At 41.9% G+C, this 19,726-nt stretch overlaps 1 protein-coding gene across 4 annotated transcripts in view; it reads left to right on the forward strand.

Annotated features, from left to right (window-relative positions):
- Nucleotides 1-2,470: 2,470 nt before the first annotated feature.
- Nucleotides 2,471-19,726, forward strand: part of FBN1 (fibrillin 1) — a 140,823-nt gene continuing 123,567 nt past the window's right edge. For all 4 annotated transcript variants that reach the window (XR_012582151.1, XR_012582152.1, XM_074549314.1 and 1 more), the window contains exons 1-4: nucleotides 2,471-2,583; nucleotides 2,992-3,263; nucleotides 16,696-16,778; nucleotides 17,669-17,767. Coding sequence is in view for 2 of the 4 variants with exons in the window: in XM_074549314.1 (XP_074405415.1) it covers nucleotides 3,097-3,263; nucleotides 16,696-16,778; nucleotides 17,669-17,767 (349 nt within the window). In the remaining 2 variants the exon portion in view is untranslated. The remainder of the gene's footprint in view (nucleotides 2,584-2,991; nucleotides 3,264-16,695; nucleotides 16,779-17,668; nucleotides 17,768-19,726) is intronic.

Below are 19,726 nucleotides of genomic sequence, written 5' to 3' on the forward strand. Positions count from 1 at the left end.
GAACTTCCAGCCCACATATCATGTAGCATTACTTCATATAGTGTAATCCACATTTCTGCAACCATGCAAGATACCAAAAAATACATCATAAAATGTGCAGGAAGATATGAGAGAGTCACCCCATTAGCCTGGGTCACAGACTAGATATTTTTCTAGTAGCTCATCCACAAAATTAAAGTGGTTGAAACAGAAAATGTTGAAACCAAAAGAATGTTCGAGTAAATAGCAACCAAGAATTCTTTTCATAACTCACTTTTGTTTACTGGTGAATTCTATTTTCACATTGTGAACATAATTTGTAAATATCTAGTGTCATTTTTGCAGGTTCAGTTTAACTTCTATATTAACTAAGTAAATGCTTAGATTTTGCTGTATGCATAGGTGATAGTGAAGGAAGAGAGCTGTATAGCTTGTCCTGAATTTCTTAATGAAAGGGATAATTACTACCACCTTTTTCCTCATCTCTTTTTGGTTTTGAGCAAAATTTAATTTGACACTGCAAAAGAAATATAAAATACTTTAGGCAATGCTATATTGTCTCTTCAACAAGCATAGCCATAAAAAAAAACCTTAATGTGTCAGACATGCTTATGTGTCAGACAAACAAAAACTCTGAAAAATCAAATTCCTATTTATCCTATTTATTCTGTTAGATTGTAACATAAAAATCCATATTTTTCATTAATCACAACCCCAAACTTCTGCTTACTACAAATCAGTAATACTTTGCTTGCAGAATTGAAGTTAATTAGTTCATTTTGTATAAGTAACAAAAGAGTGGTATAAGGTGTGGGCTGCTAATGTCTTGAGCCTTGTTCAGGCACACTGAGGTGGCATAGTCTGTACCCCATTACTTCTTTCTTGGGCCACTATCTCATAGTATTTCACATCTACATTTTACCTTATACTCTTTATCTGAAACTCTTAACACTACACTACTAAAGAGTGACATTGAAATGGTCAATATCAAATGACTGTTTTGTATTTTGCAGAACCTAACACTTGGTGATAAAAATCAGCCAAAATGATTAGAAAGCTGCTATTGTGGCCAGTATATAGTTTACATACTTCCATGTATGTTTAGAAGGACAATACATATTTATGTATGTAATCTATAAACTACTGGAAACTGATTCACACTGTATATTTCAACTAGCATCTGTCGTATCTTGTGACACCATTACAATTCAGCTGTAAACAGCCTGGTACTAGGAAATCTCACACACGACTTCCTTTTTTTCTGATACTGTTTTAGTGGCAGAATACACCATGCATTTATCTGGTATGGGTGGTTTGGCAGCTGCTGTGCCTGGTCAGCTGCTGGCTTATGAAATTGTGCAGCTGAGCATTTGCAACATCAATGCAATAATACAGAGCCACTAACCATCAGTACCTACCTGAAACTAACAAAAAGGGAAAATACCTGAAAATTAGGAAATCCAACATTTCTGCCAAAGTATTTATATGTGAGCAGCAGCAGACTGCATCATTTACTTTCAGCCTAATTTTTTTGCTTGTTTGTTTTGGTTTTTTTTGTATTTCCTGTCTATGTTGAAATGGGATAATCCTGGTACAGAGAGTTACTTGATAAGAGCGTATAGAATCTGGGCTTGAACTCTGTTGACTGTGTTGTGTTGTGTTCCCTGCTCCATTATTTCAGTATAAAGCCTAAATACCTTTCAGGTGTTGGTAGTGGTTTGCTCTTTTTGATTTAAACCATAAATAAAAACTGCAGGGCTTTCTTTCCTTGAGAAGGATGAGGCAGGCATTTGTTCTGGAGCTGGCTGTGGAGATTTAGGAGTAGGTACAGAAGAGTTTGGTGCCTTGGTGTCTGTGCCATGTTAGTTGCTAGAAAGCGCATTATTCATTCTGCAGCAGCCTCTCCGGTAAAGCCACCATCCATGCTATTTTTCCTTATAAGGGAAACAGATACCTTTACGTTATTTTCATAAACTATAGATGCAAAATGCTGCACCTCTGGGAAGTAGATGCCTATAGATATGTATATGTAGAGGTATTTAGATGGAGGCAGAGGCGTGCACTACCTTCGGTTCCCCATTCCCGTCTGACACACTTGGCTCAGCACTGAGACTACCGCAGGCGCTGATGCCTCTGCCGCCGTGCGAGCCGGGGACCCGCGGGGTAACCCGAGCTGGCAGCGCTGCCTGGCCGCAGCTGCCTCCGGAGCGGAGGGAGCGGCAGCGCCGCGTCCTCCCGGGCAGCACCGCACGCTTCCCGCGGCGCCCGGGGAAGCCTCTCGGGGCCGAGCATCCCCGCAGCCCCGGGCCGGCCGCAGGTGACCCACGGCGGGGCTGGCCTGGGGCTGGCCAGGAGCCGGCCGGGCACCGCCGGGAGCCCCCGGCTAGGCGGCTCGGGGGTGGGGGAAACATTTTTATTCCCCTCTCTCTCGCGAGAAAGGGTTGGGCGGGCGATACTTGAAGAGGAGGGAGGGGGGGAGAGGAGGGGAAAAAGGAGGAGGAGGAGGGAGGGGGCAGCTGGAACCGCAGCTGGATTAGCGGCGGGTGCAGCGGCCGCAGCTGGAACAGCAGCGGGAACGGCAGCCGGCGGCGGCGGCTCCAGCGGGTGCGCGCCCCTCGCAGCGGCTTCTCCCGGGGCGGGCGGGCTGGGCGCGGGGCTCCTGCCCGCGGCGCTCCGGCCGCTGCGGCTCCAGCGCTGCCCGGCTCGGGAGCCGGGAGGGTTCGTGCCCGGGGGACGCTTCCCGCCCCGGAGCGGCTTCGGGAGCGGTGGCGGCGGCCGCGGTCTGTCCGCGGCGGTGCGGGAGCCCCCGCGGATGCTGCCGAGGGGAGGCAGAGCCCGCGCGGCCCCGGGCAGCCCCTCACCGTCCCCCGCGGCCGCCGCCTCTCGCGGGCGCGATAGCGCCGGGCTGGCCGGGGGCCGGGGCGCGGGGGCAGGCGGCGGGGGGCGCGGGGTGGCCGCGGCCGCTTTTCCTCGGTCTCTAACTCCTCTTCCTCCTCGTTTGTCCCCTCGCAGCTCGCATTGGAGAGGCTGGTCGGAGACAGGGCGGCGGGGACCGGCAGTCTTCGGCGGCGGAGAGGAGGCAGCGGCCGCTCGCAGCCCGGGGGCTCGGGGGACGCGATGTGGCGGGGGCGGCTGCTGGGGATCGCCCTGGGAGTTGCCGTGCTGTGGGCGTCCCAGGCTGGTGCCGCCGCCGCCGGGCACACCGAGGGGGTGAGCGCCAAGGAGAGCCGGTCCAGCCGGGCCAAGAGGCGAGGGCACGGCGGCGGGCACGACGCGCTCAAAGGGTAGGTGCGGGGTGCGGGGCCAGCCCCTCCCGGGGTGCCTCGGCGCGGGCCGGGCAGCCGGCGCACATCTGCCTCCGTGTGTGTGTGTCTGTGTATGTGTGTATCCACGGCCAGAGCCCCTTGGCGATGGGGGCTCTGGGGGTGCGAGAGCTCCCCGAGCCCCCTTGGGGCTGCCCTTACGGAGGAGCGGTTTGGGCTGGGGGGCGCCGGACGCCGCCTGCAGCCCGGCAGGGCAGCGCCAGGGCTCGGGGCGCGGAGCCCCGCCACCCTGCCGGCCCCCCCGCCCGACAGGGTCCTCTGCGACCTGCAGCCCTGCTTCAGCTCTGGGTGGGCGATGCTTCGTGAGGATGAGCCGCAGCAGCGCGGAGGTTGCTAATTTATCTTCTAGGAAGGCCTCAGATAAGGGCACACTGCGGGTTCGTGCATTCCTCCCGCATCCCGCGCTTCTGCTTTGCATAAAAGCAGAATAACGGTGATGCCTGGAGCCCGCAGCATGCCCTTGCCATCAGCTGTCCTCTCTCATCTCCACCTTGAGCCTTTTGTGATATCCATCTTGCTCTCGTATGGACTGTCTAACTCTCTAGTACGAGTATGAGTGAACTCAACATACAAGAGTTTAATTTCTTTAGAAACATTGTGATACATGCCTAGAAGAGAGGCTTTTTTAAAGACTAAATCTCCGTCAGGCAAACTTTCCCCATTCTAATGGAACACCTTTCCAATGCAGAAATAGTTGTGAAGTCAGCTGAAAGGCATTGCGTGCATGTGCAGTTGAAAATCTAGTTCACTGAAGGTGAAAACTTTGCAACAAAGTTATAAAAAAGAAGTTTCCTTTCTCAGGTGATCCAGTGTGCATTTTCAGCACACAGCCAATTTTTTTCTGTTGTCAGACAGAGAAGAAATGTAACAAAAAATGTATTAAAATAGTTAGGCTTCTGTAAGGGATACAAGCTATTGCTTATTTTGCCCCCATTTTCTTAAAAAGGAGCTATTACAACTTGTTAGAGGCCTTGATGAACGTGCTTTCATTTCTTACTAACTTCCTCGTAATTCTATAGTATTTTTTACCTATATTTGGATTTACAGTCTTGGCTTTTTTAATGCTTGCCTGATTGAAAAGGATTTATGTTTTTAGATCTGCATGCTGCAAAAATGGATGCAAGCTGTCAGCATTGTTTCTCATGGATCTGATTTTGCAGTCTCTCATTTCCTTATACCTTGTCTCAAAAGAAATAGTTGGACAAAGCAGATCCAAAGTAGATGTGACAAAATCTAGGAGGTGTGGAGGACATACAGTAAAGTTTGAGGGGCTAATTGTAAGCAATAAAAGATGATAATAAAAAAAACATTTATTAGAAAGTGCCTGCATTCTTTAGAGTGTTTTAATGACCTTTGTTGTTATAGGATTCTGAGATAATATCAAACTGATAAACAGAATTTTTTGCTCAGTGGCACAGAATATGCCATCTAGCACACTGTGCTGACTTGGTGGAAGTTAGAGGCATGTTGGCTGAGGACAAAATTTCTTTGGTGTGTGTAACTGTCACTCTGAACTATGCTGCTTAGACATAATGCATCCAGGAATCATATTTAATGTGTTAATTATTTTTGGAATCTAAAATGGGTTAGGGTGGTAAGTATTTAATCTTATGAGTTGATTCTTATACTTGACAGAAGCCTGACATCTTTTATGTCCTTTGCAATAATTCTTCCTTTTATCGTATGTTATCTATGAGTTATATATCTGCTTAGTAATCTGCAAATCTGGAGATAGTGTCAACATAAATTTTAGTTTTTCTGTATCTTGGTCAGGTTTTTGGAATATTGCCAACATGAATGAGTGCCCCTGGGAAGCAGATTCTTAACAAGGATGTAATAATTTGCCAGATGAACTGAGAAAAAGACAAAACAAATTATTAATTTGGTTTCTTGTTTGACCTTCTTTTGTAACCCTGATTTGAGGGTGTATATAGAGTTCCCTAACTGCTTGGAGAACAGTAATTTTGATCATTGTTGGGTGAATGCTGCTGGATATTTCCAGCTTAGAAGTTGTGAGCACTTTCTTAGGTGTGGTACTGTACTTTACAATGTGAATAAAAAGAATTGTCATTCTAACGACAAGGTTGGAACAAATTTGGAAGGACAGATGGAAAATATATTTTGAATGTATAGGAAGTGTACATATATTAGTCATTGTAATTGGAGGACTAAAGCACTAAAAATATGATTTTACAAGAAGACATAGTATTTTTTTAACTTGTTCATCAGTACAAATACATTTGGGAATCTGTTAATTGTAATACAAGTCATAACAGATGCTGGGAAACTTTATTTCCATGTTATTACAGTTGACTAAGACTTTCTTTTCATTTTGAAGTGAACTCCTGCTCTGATTGTAAGGCACATGGGGATATATTTTTAAGGAAAACCCTTTTACACTTCAGTCATTTTGTGTGTTTGATTATAATGACTATTGGAAGTCTTAAAGCATTTGAAAGTATTGAGGATATTCTGTGTGTGAATACTGGTCTTGTATGTTAAAATGAAGAGGCTGAAGATCTGTTTCAGTTCTCATGATTTTTCCTACTAAACATTTTTTACTGCAAGTTGTTGACTGCAGGAGATGTTTGCTTTCATCTATGTGACCTTTGCCTCATTGTTTATGGCAATGAGCTGTCCAAATGTATAATGTGATTCTAGAACATATTTTAATAATTATAAATTACTTGGAAGTGCCTCTTAGGGTCTCATTTTAAGATGTTACACTTGCTGCTCGTGTAGTGTATTCAGAGTTTGAATCAATCCTGCTTTGGAGGCATTAAAGGTGAAGTCCTTTTAATGCCATCTGTGTTTGGCCTAACTCAATGGATATTTATGTGCTGGTGCCTGATGCCTTTAAGTGATCAGAAAGCAAGCAGAATAAAGGCAGTAATTATTAAAAAATATAACTAGACTCTCTGGTCATGGAAATGGTGCTGCAATCCATTACGAATCAGCAAGTTAAAATAATAAGCTGCTAGTGAGACACTTCTCCAGATCCCCAGAACTTCTCACAGTTATTGTGACTTATACTTACTGTATTGAGCTGTAAGGCATCAAGCCATTATCCTGCTACCCCTAAGCACCCAAGAATGCAGTGTCAAATTCTGCAAGAATTAAACTCTACAAAACTGGCCATAAACAGGAAGTTCATTTTAAACAATATATACTTGAACACAACCATTCCTATGTGTTTCAATCATTTGAATATAAAGCAAAAAATAATTTACTGGTGATTTGATTAGTATTTGTCTGAATACAAGAAGTATTGTGTCTAAAGTCTTAGAATTAATTAGGATTTCTCATTTTCTGATGATGCTAGAAGACTTCAAACACTAATGAGTATCAGTCAGTTCTTAATAACATTTTAAGCAATGTTTGTCTTGTTTATCAGTCTCTTCTCAGTAGAATGACCAAAGAAAGCAATGATTTGCTTAGCAAATAGCAGAAATTTTGAAAGAACTGAAATTTCTTCAAGAGAGCTGAATTTTGACATGTTTCTAATTAGGAGACTAATTAAATGTACTTGTGCAAGAATTATTTAGTTTCTTAATTTTTGTTAAGTCAAAATGATAGTGAATATTGGAGAACAGAATAGTTGGCTCCAAAAGGATTCATGAAAGTCTTGCATTAAAGGTATTCAACAGGAGATTGAGCTTTTTGGACCAATTTCTTTTGGGTATCTCAAATGAAGACCACTGATACACTTTCCTGAGTAAACTTGGTTGGATTTGACCCTTTTTATGCATCAGTGCTCCGTGAAATAGAATAATCTTATTAATCTATAACTTAATTCTAGTGTTCAGCTATATAATTAGGGCTTCTGGTTTTAGTTTTAAACCAATCTTTACCACTAAAAGCCTGCTGAAGAAAAGCAGACTTTCTGTACTGGTAAATATTTGTTTATACTGAAAAACCTCAAAGATTTTTCTTACCACTTGTGGCCTGCACACCTCTGTGCAGCTGCTGGTGCCACACCTTGTCAGTGCCACTCTGCAAGTGGGGGCAGCCTGAATACTTGGAAATAAAAAACTTAATTAAAAATACATGCAGGTTGCTGTAATACCCCATGTGCTGGAGCACTCACCTGGCTTCCAGGTGGCCTGGCTGGCCTCCTTCCAGTCCTCTGTGCCTGTGGGTTAAAGCTTACTTGGAGGATGAAGACCTTTTTTTCCAGCATATCCTAGTGTGAAAACCGAAGTCTTGGGCAATTACGCATAGTGTTAACATTCTGCACCTCTCTGAATATATTTGCCAGTGATTATGGTACTGTTCTTTTGTTATTACATGATCCTTTGAAATCAGGTTCTGGAGTGAAATGAGTTCACAGACATTGGCACTGTTCCTCATATAGGTGTTTCCTCTCTTTTGGTATGATGTGATTTGGTATAGGTGTGACTTTGTGCAGCAGGAGAAAAACAGTAAAAAGGAAATCATCTTCAGGGCTTTGTGGTCCTTGTAGTCCGAATTGTGTTGTTTGGACACCATCTCTTTGGAAGGCACAGCCTTAATCCAAATTCTGGTTTATCAGTTTTGGGGGGCGGCTTCTTGGCCTGTGTAGTTTGTAGGGCAAAATTAGGACTTTATTCATTTTGGGCATGCCAGTGCAACCTGTGGTTAAAACTCTTGGTGAATACCATTGTGGTCTCTCTTTCAGTGGGAGGCTCTGAGGCACATGATCTGTTTCTGACAGCCTAGCCAGTCTTCCTCTTTGTAATCTTTCTCATATTATATTCTAGCAGGACACAAATGGTTTTGAAGAGCCATATGCCTCTCCTAAAATACATTAGATAATGACTTTTTGCCATTTGATGGTAGTAGGTCATAAACAGAGAAGCAGAGGAAAAAGGCTACAATCAACAGTGTAGCAGCATTCTTGATGGACTGTCTGAAACAAGATTGTTTCGGAAATGTAAAATCAGCCTGGGAGACTAAGATGAAGCAGGTTTCCTATGACCCAGCACCACTGCGCCAAGTTGATATGTTGAACATCAGGAAGGCAAGACTGGATGTAATTCTTTTCCTTTCTTCCCCTCATTTATCTATTTATTCATTTTTTTCTGCTTAGCTGTTGGCTTTATCAGGCTGGCTGCCCCTGATGCTGCAGGACCAGTCACAGCTGGCCTGTGGTGGGATTTGTGTATTTCACATCAGGGTTGTCACTTTGTGTCCCATTGCAGGAAGGTGCATCCTGAGGGGTCCTTTAAGGGTGATTGTTGCTATGACATAATTGCTTGGCAGGTTAGAAACAGATTAATCCCATAGCCCTTACTCAGACACAAGATATGTCATGGATAGTGGTTGCTTTCTTTCTTTGTGTTCCAGATAATAATTTTCTTCTGTGGATTTGGTGTGCAGTTTTCTCATCTTATGTGTGGTGATGACTTTCTGGAGACTTTCTCATCTCAATTTGTTAGTGTTTAATTGAACTTTTACTGACAGAGATGTATTGTGTTTAGAAACTGGAGGCATAAAGAGTTGGGGGGAGAACAGCACCTGCAGGAAGTGTGTCTTGTTGGAGCAGGGTGCAGTAATTTGCAGTTTGCAGTGCAGATTTCCTGAGAGAATTGCTCCGAGGAGACAGAAGAAACTCTGGCTTTGCATAGCTGCACTTTCCTCAGTCAAGAGCCTACTTAAGTATTATGAAAGTAGACTTCTCCTCTGTTGTGAGCCAGCAGGATACATTTTGTGTTCAGTGGTGGTTCCACAGGTTGTTTATCAGATTCTATATCTCCTGGGTCAGTTACCCTTGGTCACTGGATAAGTTCTGCTCCATGTAGACACCAGTGTCAGAACCTTTGAGGCTGTGCTGGCTCGAGGATGCAGATTTGAAGTAAGCGTGGGGCTGCTCTCAGTTGATATGGGAGCAAAGGGAGGATCTTTGGGTCAGAGCTTGGCAGGAACAGTCCATCTGTCAGCTTCACTGACAGTCGTCCTTATCAAATCAGATTACAGCTTCTGTTTCCCTGTATGTTTATTTTCCTTTCCTGTGGTGTGTTGCTCAGCATTGCTGCTCACTTAGGACAGTCTTTGTCATTCCTCTTCTATCCTGCAATCTTGAATGTTTAGTGTATGAACTTCAATACAGTTTTTGACAAGGGTCACTTTAAATATGTTCATGGACTGAGCAACCTGTGATTGTTAGAATTGTTAGTATTACCCAAAAGAAGGACCCCAAATATTTAACTGTATGGATCACTAGGAAAATTTCCTCTTGGTAGAAATGTGATAGACACTGGGTAATAGGAGACAATCTCTACTTAAATAAGATTTTCGGACCTTGAGATCTTTGAATGTGCACATATGAAAATAGTAAGAAATGAATCATTAACTTTTTGGTTTTGCAATGAGAATGAACCCCATCTCATTCTTCTTCTTCATCTCCCTGCTGAACCCTAAAGATGAAAAGGATATAGAAGCATGTCTGTCACTTTGGTCTTGCTCCCCAGACTCAGTAATTATTTTTGAAGAATGGAGCAATTATGGCCTAGAGTGTTTTTGATTAACCATTGCACTGTGCCGGGAAATATATTTGTAGCCTTTCAATCTTATATTTCTCCTTTGGTTGTTTACTCATCCAATCTGACCTTCCCACCTAGTTTTATTTGTTTAATCTTTTTAAAAGGATTTCAGACCTACTGAACGGCCTCATTCATGCTAAGGCTGGTGTGCAGATAGAGGCATGAGGACAATAATTTGATCTTTTGTGACAGTTCAGTAAAGTCAGGCTGTTCTTTGGAAGGTACATTGGGATGTAAAATATAGCCTGTTAAATTAAAACCTCTGCCTTCTGGTTTTGCTTATAGATCTTGACTGAAGTATGAAGGAGGTCTAGCTTTTATCTGGAAAAATATTTTCAATGTTGACTTGCTGGAGAATCTGTTGTTTTCCTTTCTACTTCTCATTTTATGAAATGATTCATGACCATTATAGCCTCAGAAATGCCAAATGAAAGCCACAGTTCTTTTGTCTACAGGCTTAATCATTTTCATCCTCTTTTTCAAGCTTCCCTCTCTCTCATATTTTGCTGGAGGACATCAGAATATCCAGTGATGTTCAGCTGAGGTTTCAGACTAAAATTTGTTTCCTTTCAGGAACATTATTTTCCTGTTTCTTTTCTTCTTTGTTTTTCCCTTTAATATTCCATCTTTTTCTCTTCCCTGTGTACAGAGTAAATTACCAGTGTCTGCTAGGGACAAGTTGAGCTAAAGCAAGGTTTTCCTATTTCCTTATGGCAGATGTGCAGGTAATTAACCTTTTGAAAATGTGGAGTCACTGTCCCAGCAAGGAGAGAGACAAAGGGTAGAATATTGTGTAGTGAAGGGAGGAGAAATACTGATAACTTACCTAAAATAAATCTTCAGTAGCATAAGGGAGAGCACTTAATACACAAATTAATGGTATTGCTTAACTCCTAAGTGCATTCTCTGCCAGTATTGATGCAAGTGTCAGGTATAGGAGACTGCCTAAAGGATTGATGTCCTCCCTGAGGGGGATGGTGGGTGGGACCAGCACAACTTTCAGCCTCCAGGGAAGCCTCCACAAGGGCCTGGCTGGCCTTGGGTTTGTCTGGCCAGTGTGCCCACACCAGCCCTTGTGCTGCTGCTCAGCCTGGGCATGGGTGGTGGAAATCCTCAGCTCCCTGGGTGCTTTCCCTTGGGAAACTCTTAGAGGTTTGTCCCCTCAGGAGCCATTAGTGGGTGCATGGTGAGTGTGGAGAGTAGACCTGGAGATGTGAAATTATCTCTCCCTGTTCCCCTCTTGGAAGTGACAGCTAAGCATTGCCTTAGCCCACAGTTACATCCATTTCCCATGGGACGTTTTTAGTGCTACCAGGTAGAAAAGACTTCTTGTCCTCTGAATATATCTTTTTAGTTTGGTTTTTTTTGGAGTGTGTTTTAAGAAAGTACCTGAGGGATCCTTCCTGTTTATACCCTCACTTGTCCACTGGCAGATGGTTTCTTTTGATGATGTCCTTGTGCTTTATGTGTCTTACACAGCCATGTAGATGGGTTTTGAACTGGACCCGTTGACATTCTCAAGTGGAACAATGAAGGAATACATGCCAGAAACGCGTCTGTCCCTGGCTATGAATGAGAACAATGCCTGGCTGTCAGGTTAGATGAGCGTGTCCCTGCAAAAGACAGGGTTGGATTTTCAGAGCAATTGCGGAAGAATTCTCTTAATGTCAATGCTGTTGTTGGATTGCTGTATTTAGCTGTCACAGTGTGATGGAGGTTAGGGTTAGAAAAGTGTTCAGGTTTGCTGCAGGAAACTTGCATGTCATTTTGAACTTTAGGCCAGAGCCAAAGATACCCGTAGAGCTACTCAGCGTGTTATTTTATTAGTTGAACTGAGCCAGGATTCTGGACAGCACTATCCTCACTGTCAGAGTGAGAAATAGTTATCATATTAGGCTCTCTGCATGGCACAGCCTTGCTTATTGCAGTGTAAAAATGAGTACATCACATGCAATCCTTTCTATGTAAAAATACATATTTTGATTAAAAGTGCATGCTAATTCTTTATAGTATAATAGAAGCTAAACTATGTGTTTGTTCCAGAGTATAGCATAGTTTCCTAGGGTTTCCTTTTATATGATTGAAATAAATAGCTTCAAGAATCAGATCTTCCCTTCCCAGTTCTGCTTTGCTCACTGCTCCTTGGAGGAGGGGGTAGGTGCAAGCCCAGCTAAAGGAGGTGCTTTAGATACTGACCTCTAATTTATGCATGCTTGGCTTGTGTCATCTAAGTGAGGAGGGATCTTGGAAGGCCATATGGTCCAACCCCCACTCAGAGCAGGGCGAACTTAAATCAGGTTGCTCATTGCTGTGTCCACTAAAGTTTGGACTGTATCTGTTGATGGAAGTTCTTGATTCTGTAGGAAAGATGAGTAAAACTCCAGTGGAGTCAGCAGAGCTGCTCCAGTCTGTGCATTTAGTATTAATTCTGAGACATTGAGAAGTTTAGGTAGGTACATAAAGCTGGTTTACAGCAAAAAGTATAAATCTGATTTTGTGTCTCTTGAAACCTACTAGTAAAAGCAATTCATCATCACATTCTGGAGCCTTAACAAGCACATTTTTAAGACCAGCCTCCCATTTTTTCAGGTGCAGTTTGTCATTCTTTTTAACTGCCCAGTTCAAGCATGGAAACGTCATTCCAATTTTATGTGGACATGATCAGCAAATAGTTCTGGGTACAGTTTTAGCAGCTACCAGTTACCCACATAAGAAGGAAAATAGGCAAAGCTTTCTCTAAAAACAACCCCTGGCTGATGATATTGCTTTAAATGCTATTTTTCTGCCAGAAAACTGGGTCATATGCTAACCACTGCAGCCAAATAGTTAATAGAAGTTGTTCATTTGCAAGGAAGAGTCCCCGGGTGTTTTCCTAGGGAGAGAAAAAATGAGTTGAGGGTGCTATGGGAAACCCTTCCCGGTATCCCTGCATCCCAGCTCTCTAACTGGTGGTCAGCTGTTTCTCTTGCTCTCTCAGCTGCCCTCTGCCCACTCTGTCTGCTGTCTGTGTAATTTATTTGAGACCTGTGCTTGGGGTTTGTTTCAGCGCAGATTACGCCAGCATTGGCAGTGCTGCTGACACCATTTCTGCCTGAAGCCTCGCTCACAGCAGTGCCAGGAACTCTTCCTCCCATGGGAGCTGCAGATGGGCAATGCTTTCTTCCGGAGAGGGCTGTCATTTCCTCGAGGGGTCACAGGCAGGGCAGAGTGGGGATGTAGAGAATCAGCCCTCCCCCCTGGCAGGCTGCAGCACGGGGCTCTGCTGAGGACAATCCCAATGCCAGAGGTGTCCCTGCCATTCCCGGGCTGGGTGTTCACTGCTGCTGGCTTCACACAGGGCTTTTGAGAGTCTCCCTCACTTCTCTGGCTGTCATGTACCCTCGCTGCCTGGTTATAGCTGATAAGAAGACTCTGCCAAGCTTAGCATGATTTGTTTCTCATTATTTTACCTCTGTGTGCCCACTCTGCCAATCCATGCACAGTGCCTGGGTAGTGGCTGCAGGCTGGGGGAGCCGGGCAGCCTCACGTCCCTGCTGAGCCAGGGCTCTGGAGGCATGGCAGGGACAGCCCCAGTCTGTCCTTTCCGTGGGTCACATCAGTGTTGCCCTGTGGAGACAGGAGACCTTTTATTTGAGAGGCTGTGCCAGCCAGAGGCAGGGGTGCATCTCCAGGAGCCGACGCTGCCGCTCTGCTCAGCTCACTCTGCACACGCTGGGGAGGGACCCACACGGCTTTCCTTGGTAACGGCTGTAGGGCCCCGTGGCTGCTTCTGCAAAGAATATCTTCTAGTTTGGTGCATGCAGGTGCTGTCAATATCCATGCAAACCTATCACTCTCAGGTGTTAGTTATCAGAATTTCCAGATGAACCTTTTTCTCTCTGCTGTTCCAAGATTTTTCTAGCTGATGACTCATGTCTAATGTCTTTTGATAATTCAACTCACTTTGCTACTGAATTTCTGCTTGTGTATCATTAATCAAAGACATAATATCTTGTTTAATTTAGACATCTTTGATGAAAGTCTGGGCATCAGCCATCCTGTCTCTCAGCACCATACCATTACAGAAATCCTTTTATACTTTACAAGTTCATTAAGTGTCTCTAAAATAAAATGTAAGACTTTTTAAATTTCAATGGTAATAGCTTTGTTCTGAGATTCTCTGTTCCTTATCTGGGCTTTGGAGTGAAAGGAAGATGCTGTAGGTAGTTTCAGGGTATACAGATATGTTTTTGCTTATTTTATCATTACAAATCAGATTTTATAACTGCATTCTGTTTCTAGTGCTGTTCAGGAAAACAGTTTTATAAGAATATAAAACACTTTTTTAGTATTCATAGCTTATAATATCAGCAGGAAAATATGCTCTATTCAACACACAGTGGGTAACTGTTCAAAGCAAGTGCCATGATAGAGCCTTTACAATTTGATTGATGGATTCCATGATTTTACATGAGGTAAATTATTTATTATTGCCTTGAATGCTTTATTTATGGGGATTTATTGCTATAATGTCTGATCACCTCATAAATATCAATTAATTTAACCTTCAAAATTAATTATTTTCAAAGTCATTTTACAAATATGCACGATTTAAGAACATTCCCTTAGAATGTTCTTAGTCTCAAAGAAGCAACATTCAGACTTTAATATAGGTTTCTTTTATAAGCTAGACAGCAGCTTTCTGACGAAAAAGTGTTCCACTGGAAAATGCACTTGTCAGGCTCAAACTGTTCCATGGAAGTACAGTTTGATGACTTTTCTTTTTTTTTTTCTTTCAAAGCTAAGCTCACTGCACTGAAGTTGGAGGCTCCTGGTTGTATGGCTTAGCCTACCCTGTGGACAGCTTCAAGGCTCTCAGGGTCTCTGACTTCATAGTTGCTGGCACATCTAGGTTTTCCAGAGTCCCATTTGGAAAAAACCAGGTTTCTCTGTGACACAGAAATCTGCTTTTGACTCTTAACATGGACCAGATGGTCCCCAAAGCCACGTACTTGCTGAGACTGAAATTTGGCAAAGTACATAAACATCACTTTATGGTCAGCCTTCTATAGATCCTCACCAGCTGGAAGAGGAAATGGGTGGTTTATGCCATAGGTTGTAACAGGTAGCAAGAAACCCATTCTATCTGTCTGGATAAGTTCCATTATTTCTTCTGACTGGAGAAGGTGAAAAGCAATCTCACTCGTGTGCTTGCCAGTCTTACTTGGCAGATGATTGTGGAGCAACATTTGGCATTGATGAGCAGGGAACTCTAGGAAAGTTACATGGTTATGGCCCTGCAGGGAAGTGGCTGACATACTAAAACTGAATACCTTGGAATTAAATGAATAAGACTTTGAGTCTGTAACAGCAGTTGCAGGAAGGGAAAAGGAACCTGCAACAAGTCCAATTGTGTTGCTCACATTCTCTGTTACTACTTTGTAAGTATCCAGAACCAGTGGAAGGTAATGGTAGTGCTTGCTTTGACTTAAGCAGATTCTGGCCATGGTTGGAAAGAATAGGTGTCACTGAAATTGGTGTAGTCAGAATACTTGAAATTGCATTAGTACTGCATATCCCTAAATAAACAGAGTATATAACTTTTGTTAGTTGGAAAACGTGCATAAAGAAATGTTTGTATATATTGAGATTGTTTAAGTGGCCTCACCATATGAAGTAACTATTGTTTACTTAAACGTTGCAATACTAGCAATGAAGAACTTTCTGAAAGACCAAGGACAAAATAATAATAGAGAACCCTTCTTAAAACATTTCAATCTGTCTCTAACTGTATACAATATTTTAATATAGCAGTTCCTAGGAAGTTTCTAGCTGCATTAAGCCATTGAGTAATTGCTCAAAATATTAACAGAGTTTGTAAAATTTTCCTGTGCTAAGATTACTAAGTGTAAAACAAAAGAAGGCACATGTTCCCATTTTTTAAAGTATTCTTACTAGCTTTATTTGCATGGATAGATAGATCAAATAAATGGGACAAGATAGATTAAAAGAATCTACTGTCCCTCTATGTATCAGAGATATAGAATAATTTCAACTTTTCTATTTTTATCAATAAAATCATGATAGGAATAGTGTCATGTCCTGTCATAAACTCAGCTGTCATGAACTCTAGTAATAAAGTTATTTGACAGGGTAAATGTGGATGAGAGGAATGGGTTGGAAAGGAAAATTCCTGTAGATTCCTCCTCATTTAAGGAGAGAAGTAGGCCCCTCATACTAATTTCATAGCACCCTATCACTACATACACCCACATCCTTGATTATTTTTGGTAGTAATTTTTCCTAATGAAGAATTAACATATTAACATATTGTTAATTTTTCCTAATGAAGAGTTAACATATTTTGACTCATTTATTTGGCCAATGTTCTTTTTGGCATGTTTCACTCACACATACATAGGTTTTGTTCATGGACAAAACAGGGGACAGTAATAATAAATACAGCTTTAGAGTATAGAAAAAAAAGCAACAGGAAGATTTAAAATTCCTACTCAAAGAGCACTAGATTTAATTTGTGATTATTAATGATACTGGATGCTAATTTTTTATTTAAGTGTGTGAGTTTTGCTCAAAAAACCTGGATGGTTACTTCTTCAGATATGGAGTGTTGTGAGACAAAGTTTCCCCATTCTATTCTTGTTGTTCAGATATTACTGATTTGATTTTGTGCTTGTAATGTAATCTTTAATTTACAGAAGTGTATGTTACCTAAAAACCCCAAAAACTACAGGCCAAAAACATACAACACTTCTAAATTTAATTATTGAAATGTATATTGTAGTGATTTACCTTTGCCATTTTAGGTCTCTACTTCTAAAACATATTTCTGAGTAAAAATAAGAATTCATCCTTATCCTTTTTATTTTTCCCAGACCAAATGTGTGTGGATCACGTTACAATGCCTACTGCTGCCCTGGATGGAAAACGTTACCTGGTGGAAACCAGTGCATAGTCCGTAAGTCAATCTCGTTATGACTGATGTTTATCTTTGTCCTTCGATGTCTCAGGGCGGTTTTAATTGTATACCAGAACTGAAATGTGTTTCTCTATGTTTTCAATAGCAGCTATGCATGATTGCTTTACCATTTAAAATATATTAAGCTAATATACAAAGTTTCATGGGCTACAACACAGTGATGTGATACCAATATTTAACAAAAGATTAATCTCGTCCACATGTTCTGTTTAAGTCTCTAGTAAAGGCTTCCAAGGGGTGTGTAAACTCCTGGGAATGAGTGCAATATGTTAATCTATGTAGGTTAATGGAAGCAGGCAACAGCATCAGGCCAGCAAATGCATTTTCTCCACTTCTTTGGACCATAACCCTGAAATATGTAATGTATGCATACATCATAGTGCTATATTCATATTCATGTGTAGTAGAACAGTGTACCAGAAATAACTCCTAAAGGCACTTTGCCCAAGGCTGATAAGACTCTCTCCAGAGATCCTGCAGCAGCATGCTGTCAGATGGGAATGTCTGCTCTTGTCTGTGTGTGGTGCAGAAATAAAGGAAGCATTATGTTGCTGCCTCAGTGCCATCCTTCCTCCAGGAAGGTCTGGTAAAATGGAAAACAGTTTTACTTTTCCAGGGAAATCTCCCCATATCTAGTGTGGTCTGTGGCATGTACCCAGACCTTTTTATAGCAGATGGTGAAGGTCTAGGTCTTAGCTGCCCCCCATAAAGATGCAGATGAACAGGAGGAACTGTTTTGGGATCTGTTATATGCGGTTTAATGAGTTTGTGGGTATTTATGTTATGGTACTGAATTTTCTGTCAGGTGTTTTTTTATGTGTTTGAGGTTTTTGAGACATATTTTAAAGGCATTTATGTTTTCTTAATAGCAATCTGCAGACATTCCTGTGGGGATGGATTTTGCTCTAGACCAAACATGTGCACATGCCCAAATGGTCAGATAGCCCCCTCCTGTGGTTCAAAATCAAGTAAGTATTTCTTCTGTGTCTCTGATATTGCTCTTTTGAGTCTGTGAAGCTACTAAGGTATGTAAAATAGTTCAGTGGTCAGTATTTAAGACAAATAACCTCTGAGTCACCAGACATACTTTCACCACAGGAAGGGAAGTGTAGCTTTCTATGATGAAACTGAAGAATGACTCAGAGATGGGCTTTTGGAGATGCTTCTTTTTTTTGCCAAATCAAACCCAAAGCAGTCTTATTGGAAGCTATTTTCATTTGACACTTTTTAACAGTAATTCCAGTCCTCCTTGTTTTCCAGAAAATACCTTATTTCTGTTCACTGGAAGACATGAGCATGTATACGACAAAAGTTGTAGTGATAGAGAGACAGCTCTTGACAATTGGCTGATCTTGACATGCTTTGGAATTTCCTTCAGATTTCAAGGATTATAGACCAGACACTATGTGTGCTGTATGTTAATACCTAGGCCTACAACCTTTAGAGCATTTCCTTGCCAGGCTCAGTACATATCTTCTGAATCTAATACTGCTGACTTTCTTCAGGTGACACTTCTGTAGATACTAGAGGTACAGAATTGCCCAAGGTTTTAAGTGGAACAGCTTTTCATCAGAAAAAGCAAGATTCTTTGAAAATGAAGGTTTTCAGAGAGATGACTTTTCCTAGAAGTGTTTGTATTTCAAGTTTTCAAGGAAGGTTCCCCAGAGCCAGGGAAAAATATGTACAATTAAATTCACTCAACGAACAGAGAACTCAATGGCTAAACATGAGTTGAGTGTTTGATATTGAGTAGGATTCATATCTGAGATGCCAACTGTAAAGTACTCTGTATTCTCATTTGAATGTGGTTCTTGTCTCTTAGAATGCAGAAGATTGAGATTTTTTTTACGACATATGAAGTTTCTGGAAAGAATTTTGGGGGAGACTTGTTCCCACAAATGCCTGTAACTATCTGAACAACATATTGACAAAAGTCAGTGGGGGGATGCACTCAGCTGAGGTCTCTAATATTATGCAAAGTAGTTATCCTTTTACTTCTGAATATCTTTTGAAACTCAGTGTGTGGTCTGCTTTGCTTCTGTATTTTTTATTTTGCCATTTTTTTGCTTTCCTGGTTGATAAGAGTTTTCCCACATAACTGGCCATTTCAGTTTGTGGTTTTAGCATCCTTTTTATGCAATAACAGTGGAAAAACATTAACAACTGCAGAATGTAATGGAATGGCATGTACTAAAATGGTAAATATTGTTCTTTGTAGTTCAACCCATCTCATGCTCCTGTGATGTATGTTAGGGAGAGGACAGCATGAGGAAGATGTGGAGCTATGGAGTTCCCAGAGAGTACTGGAGGGAGGGAAGGGTGCAAAATTCTGCACAAATGTGTGTGGTGGTGTGCTCCTGCCTGGGTTTGCAGCTACTGTTTTACCAGGTGCTTATGCCTTAGTCCTATAAGGCAGTAAAGGAAGGTATGACCTTCTGCCCTTACCCTTTGGGCACAGAAGGAGAGATACATCCCTGTTTCTGTTACCTGTTTTGGCACCTTTGATAGGAACAAGTGGGCCTTACCTCATGTTTTTCTTTGGCCCCACTGAAGTCTTTTATGAGTCAAGACTCAAAAGAAACATAGGGTAAAGTTTTTGGTTCTTGTAGCTTTTCTTCTGAAATACTCCACCATTGTTCTCCATAGTTTTAGCCTTCATTGGAGTTGTTCAGTTTCTGCAGTAACATAAGACACATTTTGTGTATCCCCTTAATTTATTAAAACATACCAATTCTAAAAGCAAAAGTGTTTGGTAAGTTGTGGAGAAAAGATTCTCCGCTGCTTCTGTGCACTCATGTGTAATGTTTTTATGATTTAGCACGTCATTAGTACTTATAGAACATACTTTATGTAAATCATTTGTGCTGTTGGCACTGTAGACAAAACCCATGAATATGTATTTACACAATAGACCACAATGACTTAGA

This window comes from Zonotrichia albicollis, chromosome 11, assembly GCF_047830755.1.
Source record: "Zonotrichia albicollis isolate bZonAlb1 chromosome 11, bZonAlb1.hap1, whole genome shotgun sequence".
NCBI lineage: Eukaryota > Metazoa > Chordata > Aves > Passeriformes > Passerellidae > Zonotrichia > Zonotrichia albicollis.